The sequence below is a fragment of the Pollicipes pollicipes genome, unplaced genomic scaffold (assembly GCF_011947565.3).
Source record: "Pollicipes pollicipes isolate AB1234 unplaced genomic scaffold, Ppol_2.1 Scaffold_3087;HRSCAF=3621_pilon_pilon_pilon, whole genome shotgun sequence".
In the NCBI taxonomy this organism is placed as follows: Eukaryota; Metazoa; Arthropoda; class Thecostraca; order Pollicipedomorpha; family Pollicipedidae; genus Pollicipes; species Pollicipes pollicipes.
In genome coordinates this window covers 46,531,547-46,558,117 of record NW_023596225.1, presented here as the reverse complement: position 1 = coordinate 46,558,117, position 26,571 = coordinate 46,531,547, and the positions used below count along the sequence as shown (strand labels likewise).

General features: G+C 46.8%; 1 protein-coding gene across 1 annotated transcript in view; it reads left to right on the top strand.

Annotated features, from left to right (window-relative positions):
* LOC119090271 (neurofilament medium polypeptide-like) overlaps positions 1-26,571 on the top strand; it is a 38,985-nt gene that overhangs the window by 145 nt on the left and 12,269 nt on the right. The window contains exons 2-3 of the mRNA XM_037213055.1: positions 7-388; positions 3,056-3,200. Of these exons, the coding sequence (XP_037068950.1) occupies positions 7-388; positions 3,056-3,200 (527 nt within the window). The remainder of the gene's footprint in view (positions 1-6; positions 389-3,055; positions 3,201-26,571) is intronic.

The following is a 26,571-nucleotide window of genomic DNA, read 5'->3' as shown; positions in this document are numbered from 1 at the left end:
GGTCAGGAGGAGGAGGAGGAGGTGGACACTCGTCAGGAGGCGGAGGAAGTGGACACTCGTCAGGAGGAGGAGGAAGTGGACACTCATCAGGAGGAGGAGGAAGTGGACACTCATCTGGAGGAGGTGGAGGAAGTGACCACTCATCAGGAGGAGGAGGAGACGGTGGATACCCGTCAGGAGGTGGAGGAAGTGGACAATCGTCAGGAGGAAGTGGAGGAGGTGGAGGAAGTGGACACTCATCAGGAGGAGGAAGTGGACACTCATCAGGGGGTGGAGGAAGTGGACATTCGTCAGGAGGAGGTGGAGGAAGTGGACACTCATCGGGAGGCGGTGGCTTTGGACACTCGTCAGGATGAAGCCCAGAGGACTGGCCTGAGACATGCGAAAGGTAAAGTGGACACTCGCCGTACGTACCTGCGTAACTGGCCTGCCTCCATACGGCGGCCCAGACGGTCAGAATGTCGGGGCGAGCGGACGTAGTCTGCAGCGGACACTGCAGTGATTCTTTATTCAACGCATATGGTTGGTATGTCAATGCATATGCATATGCACATGGAGTCAGAGCATGGCAAGAATGAAGCGACATTCACGGTCACAGTTGTGGAAGTGAGTTTCCTTTCCGATGATCACTTTAATGCCTTAAATTTGCGAACACTTAACAGCGCTGGCCGAGTGCGACATGTTGTTAACTTATTTCAGTTGAATGGTGCAATCGCGCTTGCCATGTCCATGGCCGTAAGAATGTCATGCCATGGATACAGCTGTGCCGAAACTGACATAATACATGTGATCTGAATATAGTTCTTGTCTGAATCAATTGAGCACCTGCTCACCTGGAAATAAGACGGGAACATACTCTGCCATCTTCTTTAGCAAAGATGAAGCATACACACCAGATAGTGTGTACGTATGGAAGTCCCTTTGTCCTGCATACGAGGCGTGTCTGTGGCTCCTACAGCCGAATACTGTTAACATGTAATCAAGTCATCGAACAGCCCACTCATAACAAACGAAACACGACGGAAGTGATGGATGAGGCATGGAGGTACGACGACGACTCGCTATGCAGGTGCTGAGCAGTGAACTCCTCTTGGACGGCTGTCGAGGACCGCGCCATCAACACCAGCGGCAGTGGGCTGTTCGTGCTGACCGGGACGTCTTCTCCAGCCGAGACATCTGGGACATCCCCAGCGAGAGCAGTTCTGGCCTCGTCCTAGCCACGCTCTGGGCCCATCATATCTTATCTAATTCGCTACCTCTTCAGTCGTATTTCATTCAAAATTATGAATGTGAAATTGAAAATGGATTACACCTGGGGAGAAACCAGAGTATGGAAGCATAGGTATTTTATGGAGGTATGAGACCAGCCGGCAAATTCCGACCGATTTCTAGATTAGTTCAAGCTACCGCATGCGTTTATCTGTGACGCCACAAACATAATACTTGAGGATTGGTTTCACCAACTGATGTCATGACGTACTTCTTATAGTTTGTGAATGCGGCCGTTAAATGTGGTTAGGGAGCGCTTGAAAAGGGTGTTGAGGGAAACGCCTCTACTGGAAAAGACTGAAACGAGATGGGGAATGCATGTAGGCACCTTTTAATATATTTGCACCGAGACGATGGCGATACAAGCGAGATAAAACCTTCCAGTGATTCTCGCGTCATCTTCGCTTAATTTACTCTAGGTCAGTCCAGGGAGGAAAAAGGCGTCCTTGCTTTGGCTCATAAAAAGCTAGTGTGGCGTCACTGGTGCCAGTACTTCAGCGCACGGCGAGCCGCTGGAGTTCGGACATTATGCTGAGGGGTAAACGGAAACCAGAAATATTCGCACAAATATTGAACAAGCCGTTAAAGGGATGTATAGATGACCAGCGAGCCAGTAACGTATAATTTTTCGGCGAATACAATGATGGGGTTTACAAGCCTAGGCGGTAATATATTGGCATGCACTGGGACGCCAAGTAAATACTCATACACAAGCCTTATCTGCGACAGGGTGGCAGAAACAATAGGCTGCTTCGTGCCCAAACCAAATAAACTTAGTGGCAAACGTGTATGACCAACGAGCAGATTGCGTAGAGTTTAATGTTTGATGAAATATGTGAACACTGAGCGGCAAGCAATTACAATGTACTTTGATAAATGCACATGTTTTTTAATTGATACCTTCATTAGCTTGTGAAAACAAGCAAAGAAAAGTATGCATCAACACGCATGTGGCGAGATTGCCTGGTCCGTTTCGGTCAAAGCCTTTTCCACGGAATGTTGGGTAAGTGTGTTTGCGAAATGAGGTGGCATACCAATAGCATGACAAATTTGAAATATAAATCAATCTAACTTCCCCCCCCCCCCTTCAGATTTGTCTTCACATCTAAGAGGCCTGGTGGCTCTGCTTGAATAAAGACAACAAAACATATATGGGTGAAAAGGCTATGATATGTGATGCGGCTATCGCAGCACATGGGTAATGCTGCGAGAAAATGAGTGGGTGAATGGAGATCTATTTCAAATTGCTGGCATGATAAGCCTTGGTTCCGAACTTCTTGTGGTGCGAGTGTCGATGTGCATACCTGAACCCATCACTAAAATTGTGCTCAACGGATCTTTTCTAACATATGTGAATGACTGGATGTTAATGATTCGGCTGTTTCGTTATCTCTTTTTTCTTAGCCGTGCCTCTCCAAAGTCGCCTTAAGTTCTACATGATCTGCGGTTATCCTACGTCATGTGCAAGCATGGCCAAACATATGGACCACATTAAACTAAACTTCTAAAAAGGCAATTTTCGGTCCAACCTTGTGACACTGGGAGCCGTCTGTCAATGGCGACCTGGCCACCTGACCGTGACCGTCAATAGGGCGATTTTTCTAGCGAAGGAAACAGCGATTAAAAGGAGCAGAACTGTACTGCATGGATAGCGTGTGTGTGAAAAATATCGCGGTGAAACAGCGCAGTTAAAATGACTGTCTCTTCAGCGCAGTATCTTCTACGACATTCCATGGCTTCGACGTTGCCGCCGTGCTCGCTGTCTCCGCCGCCGCTCCAACTCAAGGGACGCTGATGTACAAGCCCTCCCCGGCCTTATCTCACAAGCCGGCCCTTCACCACCCAGAGCCCCAGTACGGGGAGAACGCCAAGCCGTTCGTCTACAAGTATGCCAGCAACGACCAATACACCGGTACCAACTTCGCCAAGAAGTGGGAGAGCGATGGCCACAACACCGAGAGATATGATTCGGTGGTTCTGCCCGACGGCCGTGTCCAGCACGTCAAGTACGTCGTCGACAACTACGGCGGCTACAACGCTGAGGTTACCTACGAGGGAGAGGCCCAGTACCCCGAGGACCACCCTGCTCTTGTCGACAACGCTGCCCCTCGGGCTTACAAGGCATCTACCCCTGCTTACAACGTTGCCACCCCAACCCAACGCAGCCCTAAGACAGCTGCACGGGTCTACAAGCCTGCCGACAGGCCTGCCTTTAACCGTCCCGCCTCGGCTTGTAAGCCGGCGGCGTACTAGCCACAGTGAGAACGATTCCTAACATTCATTTATTTATGTTCATGTTATGATACTTGTTTCCTGACCTGGTGCAATTGAATAAAAGGATTTGCTGGAACCAGCTGGTTCTGACGAAATTATTCTGGTATTTCCAGCGTGCAAAGTTATCTGACCATGCTGTGGCAAACGACGTTCGCATGAACAGATGCCAACAGCCACAACAGTATGTTATAAGTATGACTATTTGCAACGGCCTGTCACCAAATGCTGGTGCTCACGTTTCATCTCAGCATGGTATTTCAATTTTGGTGCGACTGTAGAGGGATTCAAAATTATGCTTTTCAGATGCAACTTGAAGGAAATAAACCGGTCATCGTGCAAAAGCATCATGCTTAAACTGTTGGCGCTTCTTTTTCCCAAACACCTCTGCCCCTTTACGGTCAGAGTACTGAGCACACCTGTGACCCTCCACGGCCTGAGTACTGAGCACACCTCTGACCCTCTACAGCCCGGGGACTGAACGAATCCTCTCAGTTTTTAAAACGCCGTATAAGCCGTTCCAGTCAGGCCCACCACATTTCCAGAGCCAATCCATGGGCCCGGAGAACGTAGGTAATAAGAGGAGCAACACTGTTGTTTACCCAAATCTGGGATGGGATCAGTCAACTTTAACTGTAAGTTCTCAGATATCTGAATGGTTCCGCTACGGGCGTTGACTAAAATGAAATTGCCAAAAGCGACAAATGCCACAGCCCAAATTGGAAGGACTTCCATGGCCCATGCAGCTACACTTCATAAAAACGGTTATTACTTACAAAAGCGATATGAATAGCATTATACTCGTCTTCCTTGAAGAACGCACACATGGGTTGTTATAGTTGCATTACTATATTTTGAATGGTAAAAAACATGACTTGTGGCATAAAACCACATGGTCTGAGCAGTACATTTTTTTTTCACAAAAAAGTTCAGGACAGAACGCATCATCTTTTCGCAACATGCCTTATTTGCTTGGCGTGACCTATGTAGGTACTCTGCTGTGAGCTTATAAACTTGACCGAACTTGACTGGCACAAAGCCAATCCAGACCATCACCCGGACCTTAGTAATGCAAACTAGGTAAGTCTCATAATTGTTGCTGATGTAGAACAAATATACCCGCCAAGCTTTGACTGAGTACGTCATAACGATATGACCCGAGCAAACATCTACACAACTGCGTGCTTAGCATGCTGGGCTACACACCTGTATGACAGTGCTATATCCCACGGCGAGCATCACGTCTCTTCAGGGTAAATTTTGTTCGCAGCTTGTTGGATCGTTTGCCAGGGCGACCAGGAGGGTCCGCATGAGGAGCATAGGCGTCGCTCTGGACGCTGGCCGCCCCGTCCTTTTGCCGGCAATATCGGCCGGTGCCAGGCCGCAGCCGTGCCGGGCCGTCTGGTACATGCGGGATGGAATGTCCTGTAGTGAACCAGATACCTAAACGGTGATGATTGGTAACAGAAAAGCCCTTTTCTGCTCCGCCTTTCCGCCTTTTCTTCCATCCCGGCGTATTTTCCGCTCAAGTTTTTTTTGTCACCGTGGACTCAGGTAGGGTTTGCATCATGAGTGATTCGAGCTGACTGGCTATCCATGCTCGTGACGTGTGTGACGCACACAGTTACGTCCCAGACAACTCAGACAATCGCGGTGAGGCTGAATGCCGAGGGAGGAATTGTATCAGGCTTGATATCTGACACGTTTCTGCCTGGAATAGCCTTAATGTTATTCCAGAACCGAGCATTGGCTCTTCTCTTCATTGCAATGATGTCGCGTCGTAGCAGGGGCGCATAAGAAAATAAAGAAATTGATTCTCGTTTTCTGGGGAAATCACATGCAAATCAAACAATGGCACTCCTTCCATAAAGGATATGAAGAAGAATCATTGTACCCACCAATAACGGTGCGCAAAATTCGGGGGAGGGTACGGAGCCCATAACCAACATCAACTTTTGTAAAATTTAGCATTGTCTCTCTTTAGACATTGACCAAAAAAACATCATCAAAATGACCCTTGCTCTGGCTCACCCATAGCATAACTTGGAGGCTTGTGTCCAGGCCACATGGTTTAAGTATCTCATTGTATTGAAATACAGACGGCAAGAAATCGTCACAACGCAACATTCATGACCCTAAATAGGAAGTCATTCTCAGTGTTTGACTAGTATGCCGCGGCCTTGTATGCCGGGGCGGGAGAGCTGTAAGCAGACTTGTGAACAGGCTTGAAGGCCGGGGCAGCCGCCTTGTAAGCAGGGGCGGGATGGTACTCGGGGTACTGGGCCTCCCCCTCGTAGGTGACATCAGCGTTGTAGCCGCCGTAGTTGTCGGCGACGTACTTGACGTGCTGGACACGACCATCGGGCAGAGCCACCGAGTAATATCCCTGGGTGTTGTGGCCATCGCTCTCCTCCTTCTTGGCGAAGTTGGTGCCGGTGTAGTGGTCATTGACGGCGTAGTCATAAGCGAACGGCTGGGCCACCTCCTTGTACTGGGGCTCCGGGTGGTAAGAGGCCGACTTGTAGGACGGGGCGGGGTGGTAGGGGCCGGAGCGGTCTTGTAGCCCGGCGTCGCCGGTGCCGGGGCGGCGGCCAGTAATAGCCAGCACGGCGGCAATGACGAAACCCTGGAATGCCAAGAGGGATGTGCTATTATTAAAACAATAAGCCATGCATTCTGGCATTTTTACTATTTTGCAATGCATCTCGTTAGCATGCTTCTAATGCAACACTGTTTATCAACGTTCCCACCACGATACACTTCTCGGAAAGATCTCTAACATCTGACATCTAAGCACACCAGTATTATTCGTGAATGAGATACCTGCATGTTGTGTCTTGGTGGGCGAGTGCGCAGTGGAACTGGTACATGCATCCACATTGCCTCGGCTTTTATAGATCGGCCGCGGGCCGCTGATGCAAGGTCACAAACATTGCCTCACTGATCGTGCGGCTCCCGCTACCACCGGCTGGTCTGGTGACATGATAGGTTAGCACGGAACCGCGGCCACTGCCGGATACTCGTGCAACTGCTAGAGAGCAATTGAGGCGCCCATTATGTTTGTTTCGTGTTAACTTACACATAATGCCAGATGTTGGTATGTCATGAGAAACGTATCGGTAAAGGCCATGCAGATGGTAAAGAAAATATGATTTGAAGAAGAGTGGTCGTATCTCTTTATATTTCTAACGCTTTATCTATACGTAATCACAAACAAACACACACACACACACGCACCGCACACACATACATACATACATACATACATACAAACATACATACATACATACATACATACATACATACATACATACATACACACACACACACACACCACACACACACACACACACACCACACACACACACACACACACACACACACACACACACACCTATACGGGTTTGCGGGGCGAAGTCGGGACCCCATCGAAATGCGGCGAAGCGAGGACCGGTTCGACGCCCCTTTACATTGGTCGCAGGACGATGGGAATAAGTTCATTGATACCCGGGAGACGAGTAGGTTGCGATGGCAAACATATTAAAGGGCTGCGCACGACGGAAACGAACCCGTGTAATGCAGTGAAGTAGGGACCGATTGGCATGACGTCACAATGACGCCACGGTTTACACAAACCGCAATGTAGGGACCGGCTCCTATTTTGCTTGGTGTATCCGACATCTTATAGTTTTTATCATTTAGCGGTGTTATTTATATCGATGGCTTAACCTTGCACCCCGTGCCGCGCTGGGGTACTCAGCCAGTCAATCCGTCGTCGCGATTCTCTCTGGGGGTTTCCGAATCTGAGTTATACATTCATAGCATTGAATCACCCAGCTTTTGTAATGGATCCAAACCAAAACTGACAAGCATTGGGAGAAGACAAACGAGGCCCTGGGAGCACTACTATGCTCTGTTTATCGTAAGAAAGAGCGGAATTAAAGCTGGTCAATCAATCCGTCACGAGCATCACGCTGAATTTTTTTCAAACTCAAAATTGGTCGGAAGGCCTGCAGGACAGCACTGCGGATCTCTCGAAGCAATAGCAGTTTTGGATGTTTGCATTGCTTGCGGCAACTTCATGCTCAACACACAAAAAAACTATATATATATATATATATATATGTATATATGTCTATATATATATATATATATGTATATATGTCTATATATATATATATATATATATATATATATATATATATATATATATATATATATATATATATATATTGGCACTGGGGTTATTTTCGTTGGCAATTATTTTTACGTTCTAAATTCATTGCCTACCTTTGAAGCAAGTTATGCTATACTTTCATTCGGTAATTGCTCCAAACTGGTGCTGTTACGTGAATAACATGGGAAAATCCCAAACACAGAAAATTAATTCGCTCAGTTTTATTGAAGGTATTCCACAAAACGCTGAGTATTCAGCTGCAGATATATGTACAATACATCCAGCTCAACACCCCACACGTAACTACATGCCACATCCACGTAAACGCTACGAAGTCAGTTGAAAAGAACGAAACGGAAACACTTGTCATGATCGATGTGTCATACTGTTCTCATTCATCGTTGTCGCTGCCAGAGTCGGTGCCGGAGTCGCTGCTATCATCGGTTGTTACGACAACCGGTGGGAGATCTTCTAGCAGCCCGTCATTCGTCCAGTACTGCTGCTCCAGCCTTTTGACGTGCCCACAGCACTTACTCCAGTCCTCTGGAGAGACAGCTGCAACACCTGCCTCCACCAGCCGTTCCACCTCCTCCATCCGCCCCGTCAAGTTCCCCCGTCTTATCACGCGCTTCATCTGTGCCCACACTAACTCCATGGGGTTCAAGTCGCAGTGATACGGCGGCAGGCGAACGATCCGATGACCATGATCTCTAGCAAGGTTGTCCAGAAAATATTCCGTCTTCCGGTTCTGGGACTTGACTAGCTCCAGCAGCTCCACCTTCCGCATCTCCTCGTGCATGGTCACACCTGCCTGCTGCAACCACTCCTGGATTTCCGCTTTACGCCAGCTAGAAGTTGGCACTTTTGGGCACAAACGGGAATGACATCAGGCATTATCTGTGATGATCACAGAGTGCTCGGGCACGTTCGGAAGCAGGCACTCGGTGAACCACTTCTCGTAGCAGTTCTCGTAGCGTAGCAGTCGGCGTGCATCGACGTATGATAGTTGGCGTTCTTGCCATCGGTCCTGAGGTGGAGAAGTGCGCCCGGTATAAATCCTTCTGAAGAGCCGGCTTGGACGATGATAAAGCGTTCTCCTTTTCCAATGGCGTTCTTCCGTCCGTTAATTTGATTGCCGTCCAGCCACGCCAAGTCCTCCATATCGTACTGATTATACCATGTCTCGTCGGTGTAAATGATTTTGCTATCGGGAACTTCTCTACGCAGCCTCCTCATCTCCCGCAAGAACTGGCATCTCGTTGCTGCAATACGAGGTTTCTCGATCAGGATCTCGCACTTGTCGATCCTTCCGTACTTAAATCCGTTCGCGAGTAGGTGTTTTCTTGCGGTGGATCTAGACATGGTGACGCCGAGCTGTTCGTGAAGAGCATCCGTGATGGTGTCCAGAGTAACATGTTTTCCATCGATGTACATTTGGTGCACCATTCTCATCATCGCGCAAACATCGAATGGATCTAGATTCACCCTTGGTCTTGCTGCAGCTGGTCGGGATCGGCTTGGAGATTTCAGTCTGGCACCATTCTGGGCTTCACGTTGTATGCGGTAGACTGTAGTCTTCCCAACGCCCGTTACAGCTGCAGTTCTTAATAATGGACTCTCCCGGACGGCGTCGTCGTCTCCCGCCTTCAACTTCATGTCCCAGTCTTCGACAAAATGTTGATACACATTATAAACAATGTCCCTGCTTTGTGCCCCAAGAATCCTTCCAGACGCTAGATTAGATTTTTTATTCATTGGTAAGTAGGTACTAAAACATATCAAAGATATGTTTAACAATATAAAAACTTTTCACCGCGTAAAACATTACCGCAACACCAAAATGACGCCGGTCATGACACCGGTAATTTTTGGGCTACAGCACACTCGAATAATGACCCACGCGCAAAAAAACCGTGCAAAATCGTTGGCAGCACTTTAATTCCGTTCTTTATTACGATAAACGGAGCACAATAATATAGTATCGTACGCCGCGCCCAGGGTCATTTTTCTGTTGCAGTGTCCAGAAAAAAATTACACATTCAAAAATTTCAGACAGCGAAACATGTATTTTCCAGTATCGGTGAGCGCGTTAAACGACGCATACTTCACAATACGCTTGCTCCAGAGAAGATGAAGGTATACACGATATGTTCATGTTTACAATGGGTACAGACAACTATGGTATTCAAACAGACATTTTAAATGTCCGTACTACGACTATTTTAAAACGGTGTTACATGCGCGGGGCGTTTGCTCTTTCACATCGCGTGCCGCAGAAGAATGCAATGAACTCTCTTTACTCTGTCATTCAACATTAAAGTTCTACTAACTTAAATGTATTTGGATATCTAGTTTTCAGTGAATATCCCTGAACACCAAACATGAGCGCTGCTTCATTTATAGCCAGATGATTCAATATTATGTTTCACATTTCATGGTGCTGCAGAAGGCATTGAGAAAACAGCATAACCAACGCAAACTATCTCGCTTCGAAACTAGCGCAGTGCAAATTTAAATTGTTATTTGAATGTTATAGTTATATTGGCCCGTGCTGCGCTCACTTCCATTATTCACATTGAAGCACAAATCCGTGTGGCCCAGGCATCGAGAAAAACGTGAGCATACTGGTAATATACTGGTATATTACGTAGCGGCTCTCGAGTTCACCAACACAAGACAGCTTATGTCAAGAACTTTTCCACATGCCACCAACGCTTAAGTTGGTCTAGTCTGATCTGAACAATGCAGCTGGTAAAACCTTGAGCACAGGTCAAAGAACGGCCTCAACGGATGGCTGCCCTTGACTGTTTGCATATTGCTGCAGCATGGTGAAACTGGTCTCGCAGATTCAGGCTACGCCTATGTTTTACGACGAGGTTATATGCACAGTACTTCACGTCGGTCCAGGAGCGACGACACAAATCTGGCTCGGCGTGCAAAGCGGCGATGCAATCGGCCATACCGGGACAGGTCAAGTCGCTCATAGACCTGGACATCTGACTCAATTGCTTGCATTTCACGAACGGTCCATGAGATCTTTCGTATCTTTCTCTCGGGGACAGGAAGGCGGTTAGTGGAATGTCTAGTGGAAGGTGAGCCCTGATCATCACGTCCACCACTTGCAGGCATCACATCACATTCTGTCTTCTGCCGTATACGTTTTCCTTTTTCCTCTTCACTTTCTTCCATTTGTCGTTTTGGTCTTTTCGCCTCATTGTCGTAGCTCTCACCTAGGTCTTCAACCACGCTCTTGTCTTCATCACTTGTGCAGGGGTCGAGTTCTTCCAACGCCTTACCAACGTAGGCACTGCCAGGCTTGTTCATTGCCAGGAGCAGCTCGCTGACTTAAGCGCCATACACCGTCCGCTCGGGCAAGCGGTAATATTCCCGATGAGCCCTGATGTCATGACCCATGAACCTCACGACAACGTCCAGTTCCGTTTCGCTCAAATGCAAAAGTTGTTTCATTGTTGCGATATGCTCTCGCATAGATGTAGCTGTCACATTCACAACTTCTGCACGCTCAGCAAACTGAGAAATACACTTGCTCCCACTCAGTGGCCGGGCGTCCTTGGCTGCATCACCAGTGAACACGTACAGGCTGCTTTCATGAATGCCAGAAGCCTCTCTGGAGGCAACCAGAAGGTCAAGGACCTCGGTTATCCTGCCTTTCAGGAGCATTGGGACCTCCCTTCCTCGCTTTCTGCGTATCTTTACGTGACCTAGGGTTGTACATAGTTCGCGTTCGAGCACAGACAAATCATCAGTAATATCCTTATTAACTTCGTAGGTTTTCGCCCGATAATCATCCACCGTCAGTCGTTCTGTTTCACCAGGCCTCCGCCGATTAAACAAGATCAGCGAAGTGAGCGCAGCTTGAGCCAGCTTGCCGTAGTTGACCAGACTGGTTGTTTCTTGCAAGCTATCCCTCACTTTCTCCATGGCACCGTCTATTTCCAGTTGCAGGCGCAGTACATCGTCATGTTTTGGCAATTTTTCAACCTTGTTCCACCGCCTGTTCCACAAGATGCACAGGATCTCATGCAAATACATTCACAGAATCCCAAGGCAATACACATCCTACAGATCCAAGATCCATTAGGATCCCACAGTTGCAGCATATTTAGCAGTGAAAATTGAACAAGCATTTCAGTCACTCCTATATGGTTCCATATTCATATACAATTATCTTAATGGGTAATATGATATAGTTCCTTTCATTTCTGAAGAAGTGTTTTTAAAGCAGCACCAGAACAACTAAAATGCAAAAACAAAATACCCCATTTCAGAGGTTTAAAAAAGAAACACGACCTCGCAGAGACTGATTTTCACAATAAAATGGCAGACATGTGTGCACATGTTAGATAAATCTTGCTAACAAATCAGGCAACTTTGTTCCCTTAAAAGGAAATAGTTCACCCTAAGAAATATTCTTAACACATATTTTAACTTCACCAAAAAAGGCAATTTTTTGAAGGGAGCAAAATCTTTTGGTCCTCTTAGAGAACAGAAAATGATCCAAGCTCCAACACTGTGGCTCATCCAATCAATGCTGAAAGTGGTGGAGAAGCATCAATTTGATTGGCTGATGAGCTAATAGGCTGTTATTCTGCCCAGGATTGGCTAATTATGTAGTGTCTGCTGATGGGCCTATAAGCACAATTTCCCTGCACTCTTCCATGTGAACTTCATTTCAATTTCTGAAGTTCAAAGCTCTTTGGCTGGAAAGTGCTTTCAACCAGAGCAGCAGGGTGGGGGGCTAACACTGTCTACAAGGTGACTATCTCAGTTCTATTCCCCATGTTGAAGGTTAATTAATTTCTTCAAGCTTTCTTACTGGCTCAATAGGAATATGAAACCACACCGTATATGGACACTTTAACCTGTCACAGACTTGATGCTGCAATAGCAAGTAATGTCCACAATGATTGTTAATGATTATGAATTACACAGACGAGGGGCCACAAAGGTGCAGCTAATTTTCGGTATTGACACAGGCACTATTTAGTTGGTTTGATAATGGGAAACTGGTGCATGCAAGGGGGAGGAGGTGATTCTGTCAACCCCTGAAGTGATAAACATGAGTCTTTATTTAATAACATGTGTATATTCAAAGACACAGCCATATTCCATTTAAAATACCCACTTGTGGACCCCAAGGGGGACAGTCTGTGCTTTAGAAAAATGATTGAAATTGGTGCAAAATTGGCACACGTTTATAAATAGGAGAAAATTTAAGAAACTTTCAGTGTTTGCATTAGCGGCAAAAGTCCTGGAGAATACCCCACACCCTTCTCCATTTTCAAAGAAAAGTGGGTTTGACAATTACTTTGGGCATTTCTAACCTAACCTCATCTAACAACTCAAACCAAACAATACACAATCTAACCAAACATGGCACAACATAGCACTGGTTTCTCATATCAGATGGGGTATGGGAAAATAACTTAATAATTGGTTTGCAATCAAAGTGATCATCATAGTAATGTTAAGCATGACAGAATAACATGAGTAACATATTAAAGTTAAAGATAAATCAGAAAAAGGTACACATCTATACCAAGACCATTTTAACTTGGCTGGAGAGGCATAATCACCAAAATCTGAGTTTCAAAAACCATGCGGTATTTATACACTGTCCCCCAGACTGCTGATAACCCATAAACAAACTTTTGGATCTGCCTGTGCATGGATTCTATGAGCTTACTATAATCTATGCCTATTGAATTGCAATGACGACAGAAGCTGCGACTAATCGCTTCACAATCTAACTGCTGGCTTGCCACATAACCTACAAAAGAGCCACCTCTTCTATTATATAAACTGTGCGAGCCTCGTTTCTTACAACAAATATGAATTCATACTCACCTCTAGAGTTTGTCAACCGATTCCTCACTGCACGGATTGCTATTTCTTAATCGCACTTCCTTCCTGTACCGGTCACGATAACGCGGAAGTCGGTTCGTGGGAATAGGGATGGCCTTGAAGGAACGGCACCAGGTGAGGTAACTGATCTGGTACTTACATAATCTGTCTGATAGCAGCACCGGCTAGCGAATGGTTTTTTTAACAACCAAGGAACAAAATATTACCTTCTAAATAAAGTTCCTTCGATCTTAATTTAAATTACTATGAAAAAATCGAGGTATGCCATCTTTACAAATGATACTTACAACATAACCAAACATTGCTTTGTCCATCACATGATTACGGCTCCTGATTGGTTGATACTACTGCGTTCAGCCAATTAGCGCGCGCCACACAATGACGCCGCGCATTTCCGCGGGAATCTTCCCGTAGCGGCCGGCGGATTTGTGTAAAGCGAGGGGTGGTCACGTGACCAGCGGATAAACACAAGTTGATTAAACCCCACTTCCTGGGGACCGGTCTGGGATTGATAGGAGCTTCGTCTGATGAGTTGAGAAGCATCACCCAATGGTCAACAAAGTGGGGACCGATTTTTTGGTCCCGACTTCGGAACGGTCCCCACTTGGCGTACGTTTAGCGGGCGTTTGTCCCGACTTCGCCGCAAAGACAAGTACACACACACACACACACACACACACACACACACACACACACACACACACACACACACACACACACACACACACACACACACACACACACACACACACACACACACACACACACACACGAACGCTTACATTCAGATATATAGTTGTACATGTACACACACATACATATACGCATATATATACACATGTATTGTTCATTGCACATCACAGTTTGACCTGCATTGAGAAGTTGTTGACGCAAGCTTTTGCTCTTTCTGACAGTAGGCCTTGAATTAGGTTTATTTTCATGGATAATTTCAACGATGGATAGCTTTCAGAGCAACCAAAAGTTTCGCAAAACTAACAGCATCGAAAGCAAGGTTTGTTTGTTGTACTGTGCTTAGCTAGTATGCTTCATTCATCAATGCCTATCACTTTGCTTAGGCAAGGATTGATGATAATGCGTACCGGCAGGTACGTCCAATCACATCTATAAAATATACAATAGGCTTTAGAACCATTCAAGACCATATGATGTACCGCACTGAGAAGGTAACACAAAAAGAGAAAGAAAACAGTGGTCGACGCAAGCTGCTCAAAGTAAGTTATACTGCATTAATTTACTGGTCACGTCACTCTGCATCTCAATCACCGGCGCAGTGTTCCTGATGAGCATTGTTCCGAGCACTTGCAGTCTTCTTGTTTCGCTTCATCTCCTTAGAGTAGCGGTGTTAGAGACGCCAGTTGGTCTTGTCAGAGACATAGCTTGTGACCTGCTTTTCAATGACCTTAAAGGTCGACATTTTGCACCTGAATGGTCAGACTACCGTTCAAGGTTGTAAACGTGTGGCCAATGCAGTGCATTCTGGACGGATTAAACAGTTCCGGAACAACCTACCAGCGCAGAACAGGCGGGGACGTTTAATGCACAGTGTAATTGTGGCAATCTGATCTTAAAGATTAAAGATTGAAATGATGATTGAATTTGATTAGATTAGATTAAATATTTAAGATTAAAGATTAGTAATAAGATTAAATATTGAAATAATGCGATGATGCTAAGTCAAGGGCCCGGAAACTAAAACGATGCGTCAAAAATCTCGTCAATGCTGAGTCAGCACTTGTTTTTAATCAAAGATGTATAAAAGAAAGGATTCTACGAATATTTCAAACATGCATAGTTTATTGTTTATATATATATATATACATATATATGTCTATATATATATATATATATATATATATATATATATATATATATATATATATATGTATACATATAGGTACAAACACACGTTTGTGTGTACCTAACACGTCAAGTTATGTCTAAATGATGCCATTATAGTCAAGTTATATCAAGTTGTACAGATATAACCGTGGAGATATCAATAGATCCTTCCCTGCTTCTTCATGAATCATATTTTCTTTGCCATCTATGCCAACAAACAAAAGGTTTGGCAAGACGCGCCCATTCAAAATTATGTGTAAGGTGAAGTAATTAGTAAATGAATGCATAATTGCTTTCCAATAGCTGGGCGTGTATCCAGGAGTGACCGTGGTCCCGTGCCAACGAATGGTGTCACGAGTCCAGCCAGCAGTACCGGGAATCGCCCGATCACTGAGCCAGTGCCCGTGACCTTTCATCAGCGGCTGGCAGCAAACCTATAAAAGCGAAAGCACTGTGGAAGTAGACATCACTTCTACTGCGGACCTGGCCGCTACAACACAACATGAAGGTATCTCCTGCAGAACTTTTTTGGCGTGGAACATTACCAAATGCAAGGAATATTGCGGGAAGTGCATCGCAGTAGGAACAGTGATAAAATATGTTCCATCAGAAACGTGGTTCTAAGGTGCACTGTAGCATCAAATAGACGCAAAATAACTGACTTATGACAGCACATCGCTTGTGGCGTTGCAGGGTTTCGTCGTTGCCGCCGTGCTGGCTGTTGCCGCCGCCGCCCCGGCACCCGAGACGCCGGGCTACAACCCCTCTCCGGCCCCCTCCTATAAGCCGGCCTCTTACCACCTGGAGACCCAGTACAAGGAGGAGGCCAAGCCGTTCGCCTACGACTACGCCGTCAACGACCACTACACCGGCACCAACTTTTCGAAGAAGGAGGAGAGCGATGGCCACAACACCCAGGGATATTACTCGGTGGCTCTGCCCGACGGCCGTGTCCAGCACGTGAAGTACGTCGCCGATGACTACGGCGGCTACAACGCCCAGGTCACCTACGAGGGAGAGGCCCAGTTCCCCGAGTACCACCCCGCTCCTGCCTATAAGGCCACTGCTCCGGTCTACAAGTCTGGTTACAGCTCTCCCGCCCCAGCACACAAATCTCCGGTATACTAGTCAAACCCTGAGAACGACCAGCTATTTAAATGCATGCATGTTGTGTTGTGATTATTTCTAACCAGCTGTATTTGAATACAAGGAGCTACGGTCTGAATTAACAGGCTATGAAGTATGGACCACGCAGTGTTTACTTAAGTGGCAATGTGTTTTTCACCGGGATAATTCCGGGAATGCGGCTATGTTGAAGGAATTAACATTCTTATGACATACTAGTGCGGCCCATGTGAATATCCTTCCAAGTAAGGATGTGGGTGCGTGGGGGAAGGGCCATTTTAGTCATTATTTTCCAGTCATCGCCAATAGAGGGACAATGCTACATTTTCAGATGGCTGGGAAAGGGGCGTTGTTTCCCTGCTCTCTTGGTTTTTCTCACACCTGGATTGGTAGGTGGTATGATTGATCTTTATGTCATTTGCAAGAAAAAGATCGGTATAATGACAGGGTTGATTAGAGATTCTTACCCGGTTGTAACTGTCTTCTTACCAAAGCAAGTAAAGTCCTGTAAAGCTTAAGCCGAAATTCCCTTGAAAACGGGTACAAAGTGCTTGACTTTCTCTATCTTCTATGCCACCCGACGACCTTATCAAACTGAAGAGCAATCGCTCTGCGCGTTTCTGGCATAACTCCTAGACCATTCCCAGCATCAAAGTGTCAGACTGACGCAACTCCTCCAGCACTCAGCCTCAGCACAGCTGTCTGGTGTCTGGGCAGTTACTGTGTACGTCACACACGTCACGAGCAGGCACAGCCAATCAGCTTGAGTCACTGATGCTACGAACCCGGCCCCAGTTTGAGGCGACCGAAAACTCGGACAGAATATACATCACAACAGAGGGGTGGGGAAAGGGATTTTGGGGCACCAATCGCTACCGTTTACCACCACCAATCGCGCCGGCATCAGGTCGCCGAAGGGAATCTACACCTCATATGTACCACACAACCAGGCGGGGTTGCTACCGGGCGTGATGACGTCACGACTGGCGCGGAGATGACGTCATTGCTGGCACGGAGATGACGTCATTGCTGGCACGGAGATATGCACGCATGTGCTGAGGAAGCGTATACGACTCAAACATCGAGCAGGCCGTCTTCGCTTCATTCCAGCACCTGCGCGACCGTGTGACACAACGTAGTCACACTGAACCCAGCTGAGTTTAGGCTCTGCCGCCGGGAGGTCACAGTTGTGAGACACCACCTCCTCTGGGCAAGATACAGAGTAGAGAAGCCTTTCTCCAAAATATCAGCCCTCACCCCAGCCCGCCCCGCCTAGGTAGTGGTACAGCCTGCAAAAGCCCGCTTGCCCACAATGCTGATCCGCCATTAACGAGCGGGTATTAACACGCGCTCGGGTGGCCGGTTGGATACCCCTTGCTCGGGCGGATGGGGGTCAACTTGATCCTCTTCAAATGTCAACAACTAAGAGAGCTAGAAACACCAAATTCACAGGATGTGTTAGCCTTTTGTGTGAACGCACCTGTGTCGAAATTAGGGGTTTCTAGGTCTTGACCTTCGTGTCAGATAAAATTCATTAATGTCAAACTTCAGAATGGTGTCCAAAGTGCCCGCAAAATTTTGACACCTGTGTCAAACAAAAGGTCACTGACGCTCATGTAAGGTTGATGAATTTACTTGACCTTTCGAAGTCATGGCGACCAAAATCATAGCAAACTATTTTCCGTTTTGTATTTGAATAGCCGTCGACAATTTCGCTAGGCAGTATGTTCCTAAAAACAAAACGTTGACCTAGGTCATTTTAGGTCAGTGACCTATTCCATCCTTTAAGAAGCTTACGGAAAATGCGTAACGTGGTTCGTGGTATCAATAAATTCGAAATAAGCACCATAAAGTACCCTACACTGTTAACTCTAAAGTAATAGAGCAGGTCGGTTTAGGCCTTCGCCCGACCTTCATACCTGACCCTAGGTCAATGGACTCTGTCCCTTCAATCGTTGCGTTGCCTAAGAAACTATCTCAAAGATATATGGCTTTCGTCTAACACTGTTGTTCTATGACATTGAACGATTCCCTAGACATTGTCTTCACTGAAACCATGGCCTGACTTTGAACTGCCGTACGTCAGCGATCTCACAAGGTACATTTAAATTTATGATGCGAATAATCCGCCATTCAATTTTCTAGAGCTATGAAAAATTTAGGCCCGCTACATCGCGCCGCTCTAGAAACCACTCCGAAAAAGCTTTGGGGGTCAAATTACCCCCTACCCGAGCGCGTGTTGGGCTGTGCATATGCATGATATCACTTCACCTTTTTCGGAATTATATCTTAACATGCGCTCGGGCAGTGGGTCCGTTTGACCACTCGAAGTTTTTTCTAGAGTGGAAACAAATCTAGAAGAAAGGAAAAATATTAAGGCGTCATGGATGCCCTGGTGGCACTGAAATAGTCTCCCCCAAAGTACTCTGCACATCATCGCAGACGTGTAGCTCAGAAACCACAGGAGTCAAGGGTTTTAAGAAGAGCAAAGATGCCAATTGTCCTAAACGATATCCAAGGTGGTTTTTAGTTAAAAATCCCACACAAATTTGAAATAAATCCATTAAAGCGTCCCTCGTTTTTCAGACATGTCTAAATGACTCACTGAGCTCACTAACCCAGGGCGCATGAGGGGGAAGGGGAAACGTACCCGACTCCTCAGCTATAACGGTGGTTGACCACATCATCCATAGGTGAATATTTTCAGGGAAATCGGTAGAGTTGACATTGGTCCTCTACAGCCTTTGACTGGGAAGAAATTCCCAGAAGTGGCTCACGCCTTGCTACCCTCTCTAATATGGAAGGAGCTCCAATGTGTGTGCGTCAATCTGTTCTGGTCACTTCGAAAGGTATTGCATCCCAGTGATGGTATCATAATCATGATATGGCTGTCATTAGCTTTGAGAATGTGCACGTCGGTTGCCGCAGCCGTGTCACCGAAACGCGCACAATGAAAAAGTCACGGCTTCTTGGGCTAAAACCACATTGTCTGACCAGTTTAGTTTGTTTAGATACAACAGATCAGGTCACAAAAAGTATCGTCACACAACATGTAATCGCTTAAAAAGCAGTTCGTTCTCAGCCTCTGACCAGCTTGCCGCAAGCTTGTATCCCAGTGGTGAATGAGCTACAAGTAGGTTTAAAGTTAGGCTTGTAAACCGAGACTATAGCCTTCCCGGAGGTGGCAAAGTGGAGCTCGGGGCACTGGCTTTTCGTAGAGAAGCAGGAGGAGGTCACGAATTGCTCCAATAAGGTGAGGATGACCTCAGAGGGTCGTGCGAGGCCTACGCCGCCAGCAACATCCTGCACATGTACCCCAACGAGATGAACCGCCTGCCTTCAATACCAACAAAGAAGTATGGGCATCTCATAGCATTGAAATACAACCGGTCAGAAAACTCCGTAACAGAACGTGTGTGCGTTTAAAATCAAGGTCGTTCTCAGTATTTTTCTAGCATGCAGCAGGCTTGTATACCGGGCGGGACACCGTGAGCAGGCTTGTAGACTTGCTTGCGAACCATGCTAGGTTAGTAAAAACAGAACATTCAAACTTGTGACGTGTCATCCTGCTCTTTTGAAAAGCCCGTGCACGTTGCAGTCTCAACAGCGCACCTTTATTTCCCGCTTTTCGTTCTCTTATGCTGTGCCTGTTGCCCAAACCACGAGAAGGCATTTTCCCAAATTCCTCCGGTGGTTATTTCTATCATCTTCGGCTTTTTCCCTACAGTATGTAATGCAGTCCCATCCGAAGGCACCGTTATGTATGCTGGCGTGCCAACATGTCAGATACGTATCTTGACCTACAGTACAATGCATCACGATACCAATATTACAATGCATATTACAATACCAATACCAATACCAATATTACAATGCATCACGATACCATCTCGTGGATTTTCGTGTCACGCCTTTGAGATTTGCAGGTTATTATCATTCATATGATGTAATATAGCGCGAGCGATGACGGCTTCCATGCATACTACTTTCCATGTTGGCGGTTGGATCTTTATGAAGAAGTTTTTCATTGCTCTTAGTCACTGCAGCTGAACTGCACCCGTTAGCAAGCAGCTCAGCAAATACATCCTGCGTTATATCGATGTCATAGGCGCACACGCAAATCCCCAGCCAATGTTGTGATGGGCATAACATAGGTTGGCATGACTTCGTTGAGGTATGAGATGATCCAAAGACCACTTACCCAATTTGTTGAACCGCTCCCTCCCTTTATTAACATCAGGGGTGCACACGTATGTGCCCCGACAATATTGTGATGAACAGAAAATACTTAAACCTGATCTTCTTGAGGTACGGGATTATAAAAAACATGTGCCTATGCGGCAAGCATATGCATTTTTATTCCTTTAAATGAACAATTTTTCAGGATACACGGAGTGACCGGTTGCTGCTCTTTGCGTTGGTGTACAGCTATTTAAGACGTTATTGGTCGATCACAATCAAATTAATACAGATTTGCAACAGACCAATGTTGACAATACAGACCAATGTTAATTGCCAAATGCGTCTGGAGAACGACGAGAGTCAGATATACCAAACTGCATTTGTGTCCGGACAGAAAGTCCTCTGCATGCTGTCTTTGAAAAAAAATGTGAACCCAAAGAAAGGTCTAACTTTCTAGAGTGCACAGAAGTCATAAACAGTGATGAATGGTCTCACTTTGGCACACACTGGTAGATATGAAGTACCTCACCGCGATGATGCACTGAGACGATATTAAGGAAGGATGGGCAAGAGAAGACAAATTGCAATTGGATAGAATGGAAGGACGAAAAGGCTAGGACCGTAACAAAGATGAGTTTTAGAAGATGACGCTGTTCGGAACAGCTTGTCAGGCCTACATTAAGCCAAGCTCAGCAGATCGAAATGTAATGATAGACCCCAGGGACGAAAGCACACGAAGCATGAGGATGAGTGAATGATTGTCTGTTCATTCTTATTTCAAAGATCCGCTCTCAGTGCTGCTCTTCATATGTTATGTCTACAAGACTTCCAACGCTTGTCTTGTTTTGGATATGCATGTGCTAAAAACATGGTATTGCTTTAAAGTACTTTGATCTTAGAAGGAACAAGTAGCTTTTTTCTTGGCAAATCAGCAGCACGCACCGCTTGATCCAGCACAGCGTACAGTGGATGTGGCACTCTGGGGATGGTGCGCCGCTTACGCCACCATCAACGGCATGTACATGTAGCCTAATAATAGGAGCCACGTACCAAAATTGACAATAAAGTTGTCTGGGCAGCTCGTTCCATGGATTGGCACGGACCGTTAGCGACAACCCTAAGCACGCTCCACTTCTGCCATGCGACTTTTGCGCCCATTAAAATGACTGTTCCACATCTGAAGGCATCCAGGCAGGCATGAAATATGAAACGAACCTCTCACTTCTAAAGCTTTTTGGAAGCAAAAGGCTGCTATATATAACAAAATTTGCTGTAATACAAAAATTGCTTCAAGATATAGGCATAAGTGGCTCTAAATAGCTAAATAATGTAAATGTTTATGTAACAAAAATACGAACAGTCCAGCGATGAATGAAAATATCTAACCTGCCCCATGTACTCCACTTTCCAACAATTTAACTGGGATATTTCATCGCATACAAAATGAAATTCAGCAGGCCAAAAAAAAACTCGCCCCGATCGCCACTCCCTCGCACCACAGTCGGCGTCACGACTCGTGTAAGGTTGAATTGCATTATAATTGCTTGCGGTTTAAGGTTGTCACGCAATGAGTCAAACTCGTCGTTAAATTATAAGCAATCGGTTCGCTCGTCACATACGTCGGCCACAACGTTTGTTAGCTATGGGCACGAAGCACCCAGTCGCTCTTGCATCCCTTTTGGGAATAAAACTTCTGCATGAGCACTCACTTTTCATACCATTGAGTACTATTAGAATACCGCCTGAGGAAGTGAAGCCCATCATTGTATTCGCTGCATAATTCTACGCTACTGGCTCGCTGGTCATGTGAATCTTCCTAATAAAGACTAACAGCACTATGTCTAAACTCCAGCGGCTCGACGTGCATTGAAGACTTGGCACCAGTGACGTCGCGCTAACTTTTTGTAGGCCGATGCAAGGATGCTGTCTTCTTCTCTCGACGAACCTCGAGCTAAACGAAGATGAAGCGAGAATCACCGGACGGTTTTACCACAATTATACTATCATATTTCCGGTGCAAATATATTAAAAGGTGCCTCAAGATGAAAAGCCTAAGTTTTGAGGCGTTGGGGCTGTGGCTTTGGGTTTAAGTAATGCTTATTTTGTAGAACCTAGATTTGGCCCACATCATATCCGCATGCTGCTGTTTAAAGCCTAGTTGTGTATGCGGCAACACAATCTGCATTTTGAATGGCATATGCCAATATGCGAGGCATCGATGCATTTTAGTAGGAGATGGTTCATATCTGTAAAAGTCAATTGATAGCTTAGTTTGCTTAGAACATGCTTTGAAACAAGGAATGCGCACGCATTCATGTGCCTGGCCGGCCAGTTTCCGTTTACGCCTCTGCCTCTCTAAGGAATGCCGTGTGGGAGGGAAGGGGGGGGGGGGGGCATTTTACTGATATGAGCGATCCCAAGCATTCAGCCTCATACCTCCATCACTGGTACCACCCTCATCGACAATGTCACAGATGCCCTACCGCAGGCACAATTAAAAGCAGCAGACAAAAAAACCCGCCACGCTCGCCACTCACTCGCACCGCCGTCGCCGTCACCACGCGTTTAAGTTCTATGGTGTGATTGTGCGGGATGTGTGCCCTCGCCCTCGCTGTCCTCCGAGCTCTGCATCTGACTGGGTGCCGGGGGGCGTCACGTGACCGGGGTCTCCCGATTCGCCGGAGGTCAAGAGTCGGGCGCTGAGGCGGCGGCAGGGACCCGACGCTCGCAGGCGCAGGTCGGGTTTTGGACGCGTGCGGGGGAATACACGCTACGTTCTCTTACAAGTTCTAATTGCATTACAATTGTTTGCCGCTTAAGGCTGTCACGCAGTTAATCAAACTTGTCGGTAGCTGATAGACAATCAGCTCGCTGGTCAGATACGTCTGCCGCCAAGTTTATTCGGCATGGGTACGAGGCAGCCCGTTATTTCTGCCGCCATTTTGCAAATAAAACTTGTGCATGAGTATTTAATTTTCGTGTCAGTGCACACTAAAATATTTATGCCTGGACAAGAAAAGCCCATTATTGTATTCGCCACTAAACTCTACGTTGTTGGCTCGCTGGCCAAATGCACATTCCTCCAACAGCTTTTCCACATTCTACACCAATATTTCTAGTTTCCGTTTGCCCATCAGCACTGCGTGCCGAGTCCAGCGGTCCGACGCGCATTCAGGACTTGGCATCAGTGACGTCACACAACTTTTTGTGAGTCAATGCAAGGCTGCTGTTTTCTTCCCTCGACTAACCTAGAGTATGTTACGCGAAGATAAAGCGAGAATCAACATACGGTTTTACCTTGGTTATGTCACCATCTTTCCGGTGTAAAAATCTTAAAAGGTGCCTACATTTATTCCTACCTTGTTCCTATCTTTTCCAGAAAAGGCGTTTCCATTAAAACCCCTTACAGCACTTCCTAACCGAATTTCGTGGCACACTTCACGAACTTTTAGAAGCAAGTCATCATATCAACTGGTGATACCATTCCTCGAGAACAAAGCTTCTGACGTTACATTTCAAGGCATGCCACAACCTGAACTAATCTAGGAAACGACCAGAATTTGCTTGCCAATTTTTCATGACGCTATGCGTACCGCGTTAAAACATTTTAGTTGTACCGGATTATGGTTTGCCCATTGATAGAAATACGGCTTACCTACCTACCAAAAACTTGGACAATCCGGGAAAGCTGGGTTTTGAGGCTTTGACTTCGGATTTAAGTAAGAATTATTGGGTTGAACCTAGATTTAGCCTACATCATATGCGCATACTGCCATTTCAAACCTAGTGATACATATGGCAAGTTAATCCGCGTTTGAAATGGCGTGTGCTGATGTGTGTGGCATCGGTGCGTTTAAGTATGACGCGATTCACGTCTGTAAAAGTCCATTGATAGATTTAATAGGTTTAAAGAATGCTGAAAGAAAGAAACAAGGTATACGCATGCATGCATCAGCCTAGCCGTCAAGTTTTCGTTTCCGCCTGTGCCTTTCTAAGGAATACCGGGTGGTGGAAGGGGGGGGGGGGGGGATCCGAATGACAAGGGATCACAAGCATGCAGTCTCATAGCTCCATAAAACACCAATGTTTCCATGTTTCAGTTTTTCCGTGGGCTCAGCCCACTTTTTATTCATTTTCGGATCAATAAAATGAGTAGGTAAGGAATTCGATGCGACATGATAAGGCCAACGCGGTGTTCGGACGAGGCCGAAACTGCTGTCAACTGGGGATGGGAGAGAAGTAGAAATATGTCAAATGAATGATTCAGAATCGTTGGCATGATCGCCTTGGGTTCAGCGCAAGTCCAAAAAATAGATCGATACGAACCTGCTGCGTAATAAGCTCTGTGTTCTGTGTCATACATCTTCCGACTCCCCTGTACAAATTTAATGGCGTGTGCATGACCAACTTCAAGGGTCACATCATGGTCTACTTCTAGGAGGCGGGCGTGTACCAGAAATTCCGTGCGAATTCGTCAGCGCAACCGGTGACACCGTTGGAGGCGTCCGTTCACTGGTATCTGACCGTGGCCGTCTATCAGTGGCTAACGGCCGACCTATAAAAGCGAAAGCACCAAGGGAGCAGGCACCACTTGTACTGCACACCCGGCCATCAGAACACACCATGCAGGTATGCACTGGAATAATGTCATGGATATGGTGCCCTGTTGGCTACTGGATAATTTACTTCAAGCCATGTACACTCTGGGGTTAGCAATGAGGTCTGCATTGCACAGATAGCGAGGTTATAATATATGTCGTACAAAACAGCTCTGCCGAATTGGCTGCTTCATCCGTCAAACATCCTCTCACTATATTGCAGGGTCTCGTCATTGTCACCGTGCTCGCTGTCGCCGCCGCCGCCCCGGCACCGGAGACACTTGGCTACAAGCCCGCTCCGGCCCCCCACCACCCGGCACCCTCGTACAAGCCGGCCTCTTACCACTCTGAGGCCCAGTACAAGGAGGCGGCCAAGCCGTTCGCTTACGACTACGCCGTCAACGACCACTACACTGGTACCAACTTCGCCAAGAAGGAGGAGAGCGATGGCCACAATACCCAGGGATATTACTCGGTGGCTCTGCCCGACGGCCGTGTCCAGCACGTCAAGTACGTCACCGACAGCTACGGTGGCTACAACGCTGAGGTCACTTACGAGGGAGAAGCCCAATACCCCGAGTACCATCCCGATCCTGCCTACAAGGCTGCCGCTCCTGCCTACAAGGCTGCCGCCCCAGCCTACAAGGCTGCCGCTCCTGCCTACAAGGCTGCCGCCCCTGCCTACAGGGCTGCCTCTCCTGCTTACAAGGCTGCCGCCCCTGCCTACAGGGCTGCCTCTCCTGCCTACAAGGCTGCCGCTCCTGCCTACAGGACTGCCGCTACGGCCTACAAGGCTGCCGCTCCGGCCTACAAGGCTGCCGCTCCTGCCTACAGGACTGCCGCTACGGCCTACAGGGCTGCCGCTCCGGCCTACAGGGCTGCCTCTCCTGCCTACAAGGCTGCCGCCCCTGCCTACAGGGCTGCCGCTCCGGCCTACAAGGCTGCTGCCCCGGTCTACAAGCCCGTTTACAAGCATGCTTACAGCTCTCCCACCCCGGTATACAAGGCTGCGGCATACTAGTCAACCACTGAGAATGACTTCCTATTTAAATGCATGGATGTTGTGTCGTGATGATTTCTGACCAGCTGTATTTCAATACAAGGAACTACGATCTGGACTAACAAACTATGAACTCTGGACCACGTGGTGTTGACTGAAGCGATCATGCGTTTTCCAGTGGGATAATTTCATTGATGCGACTG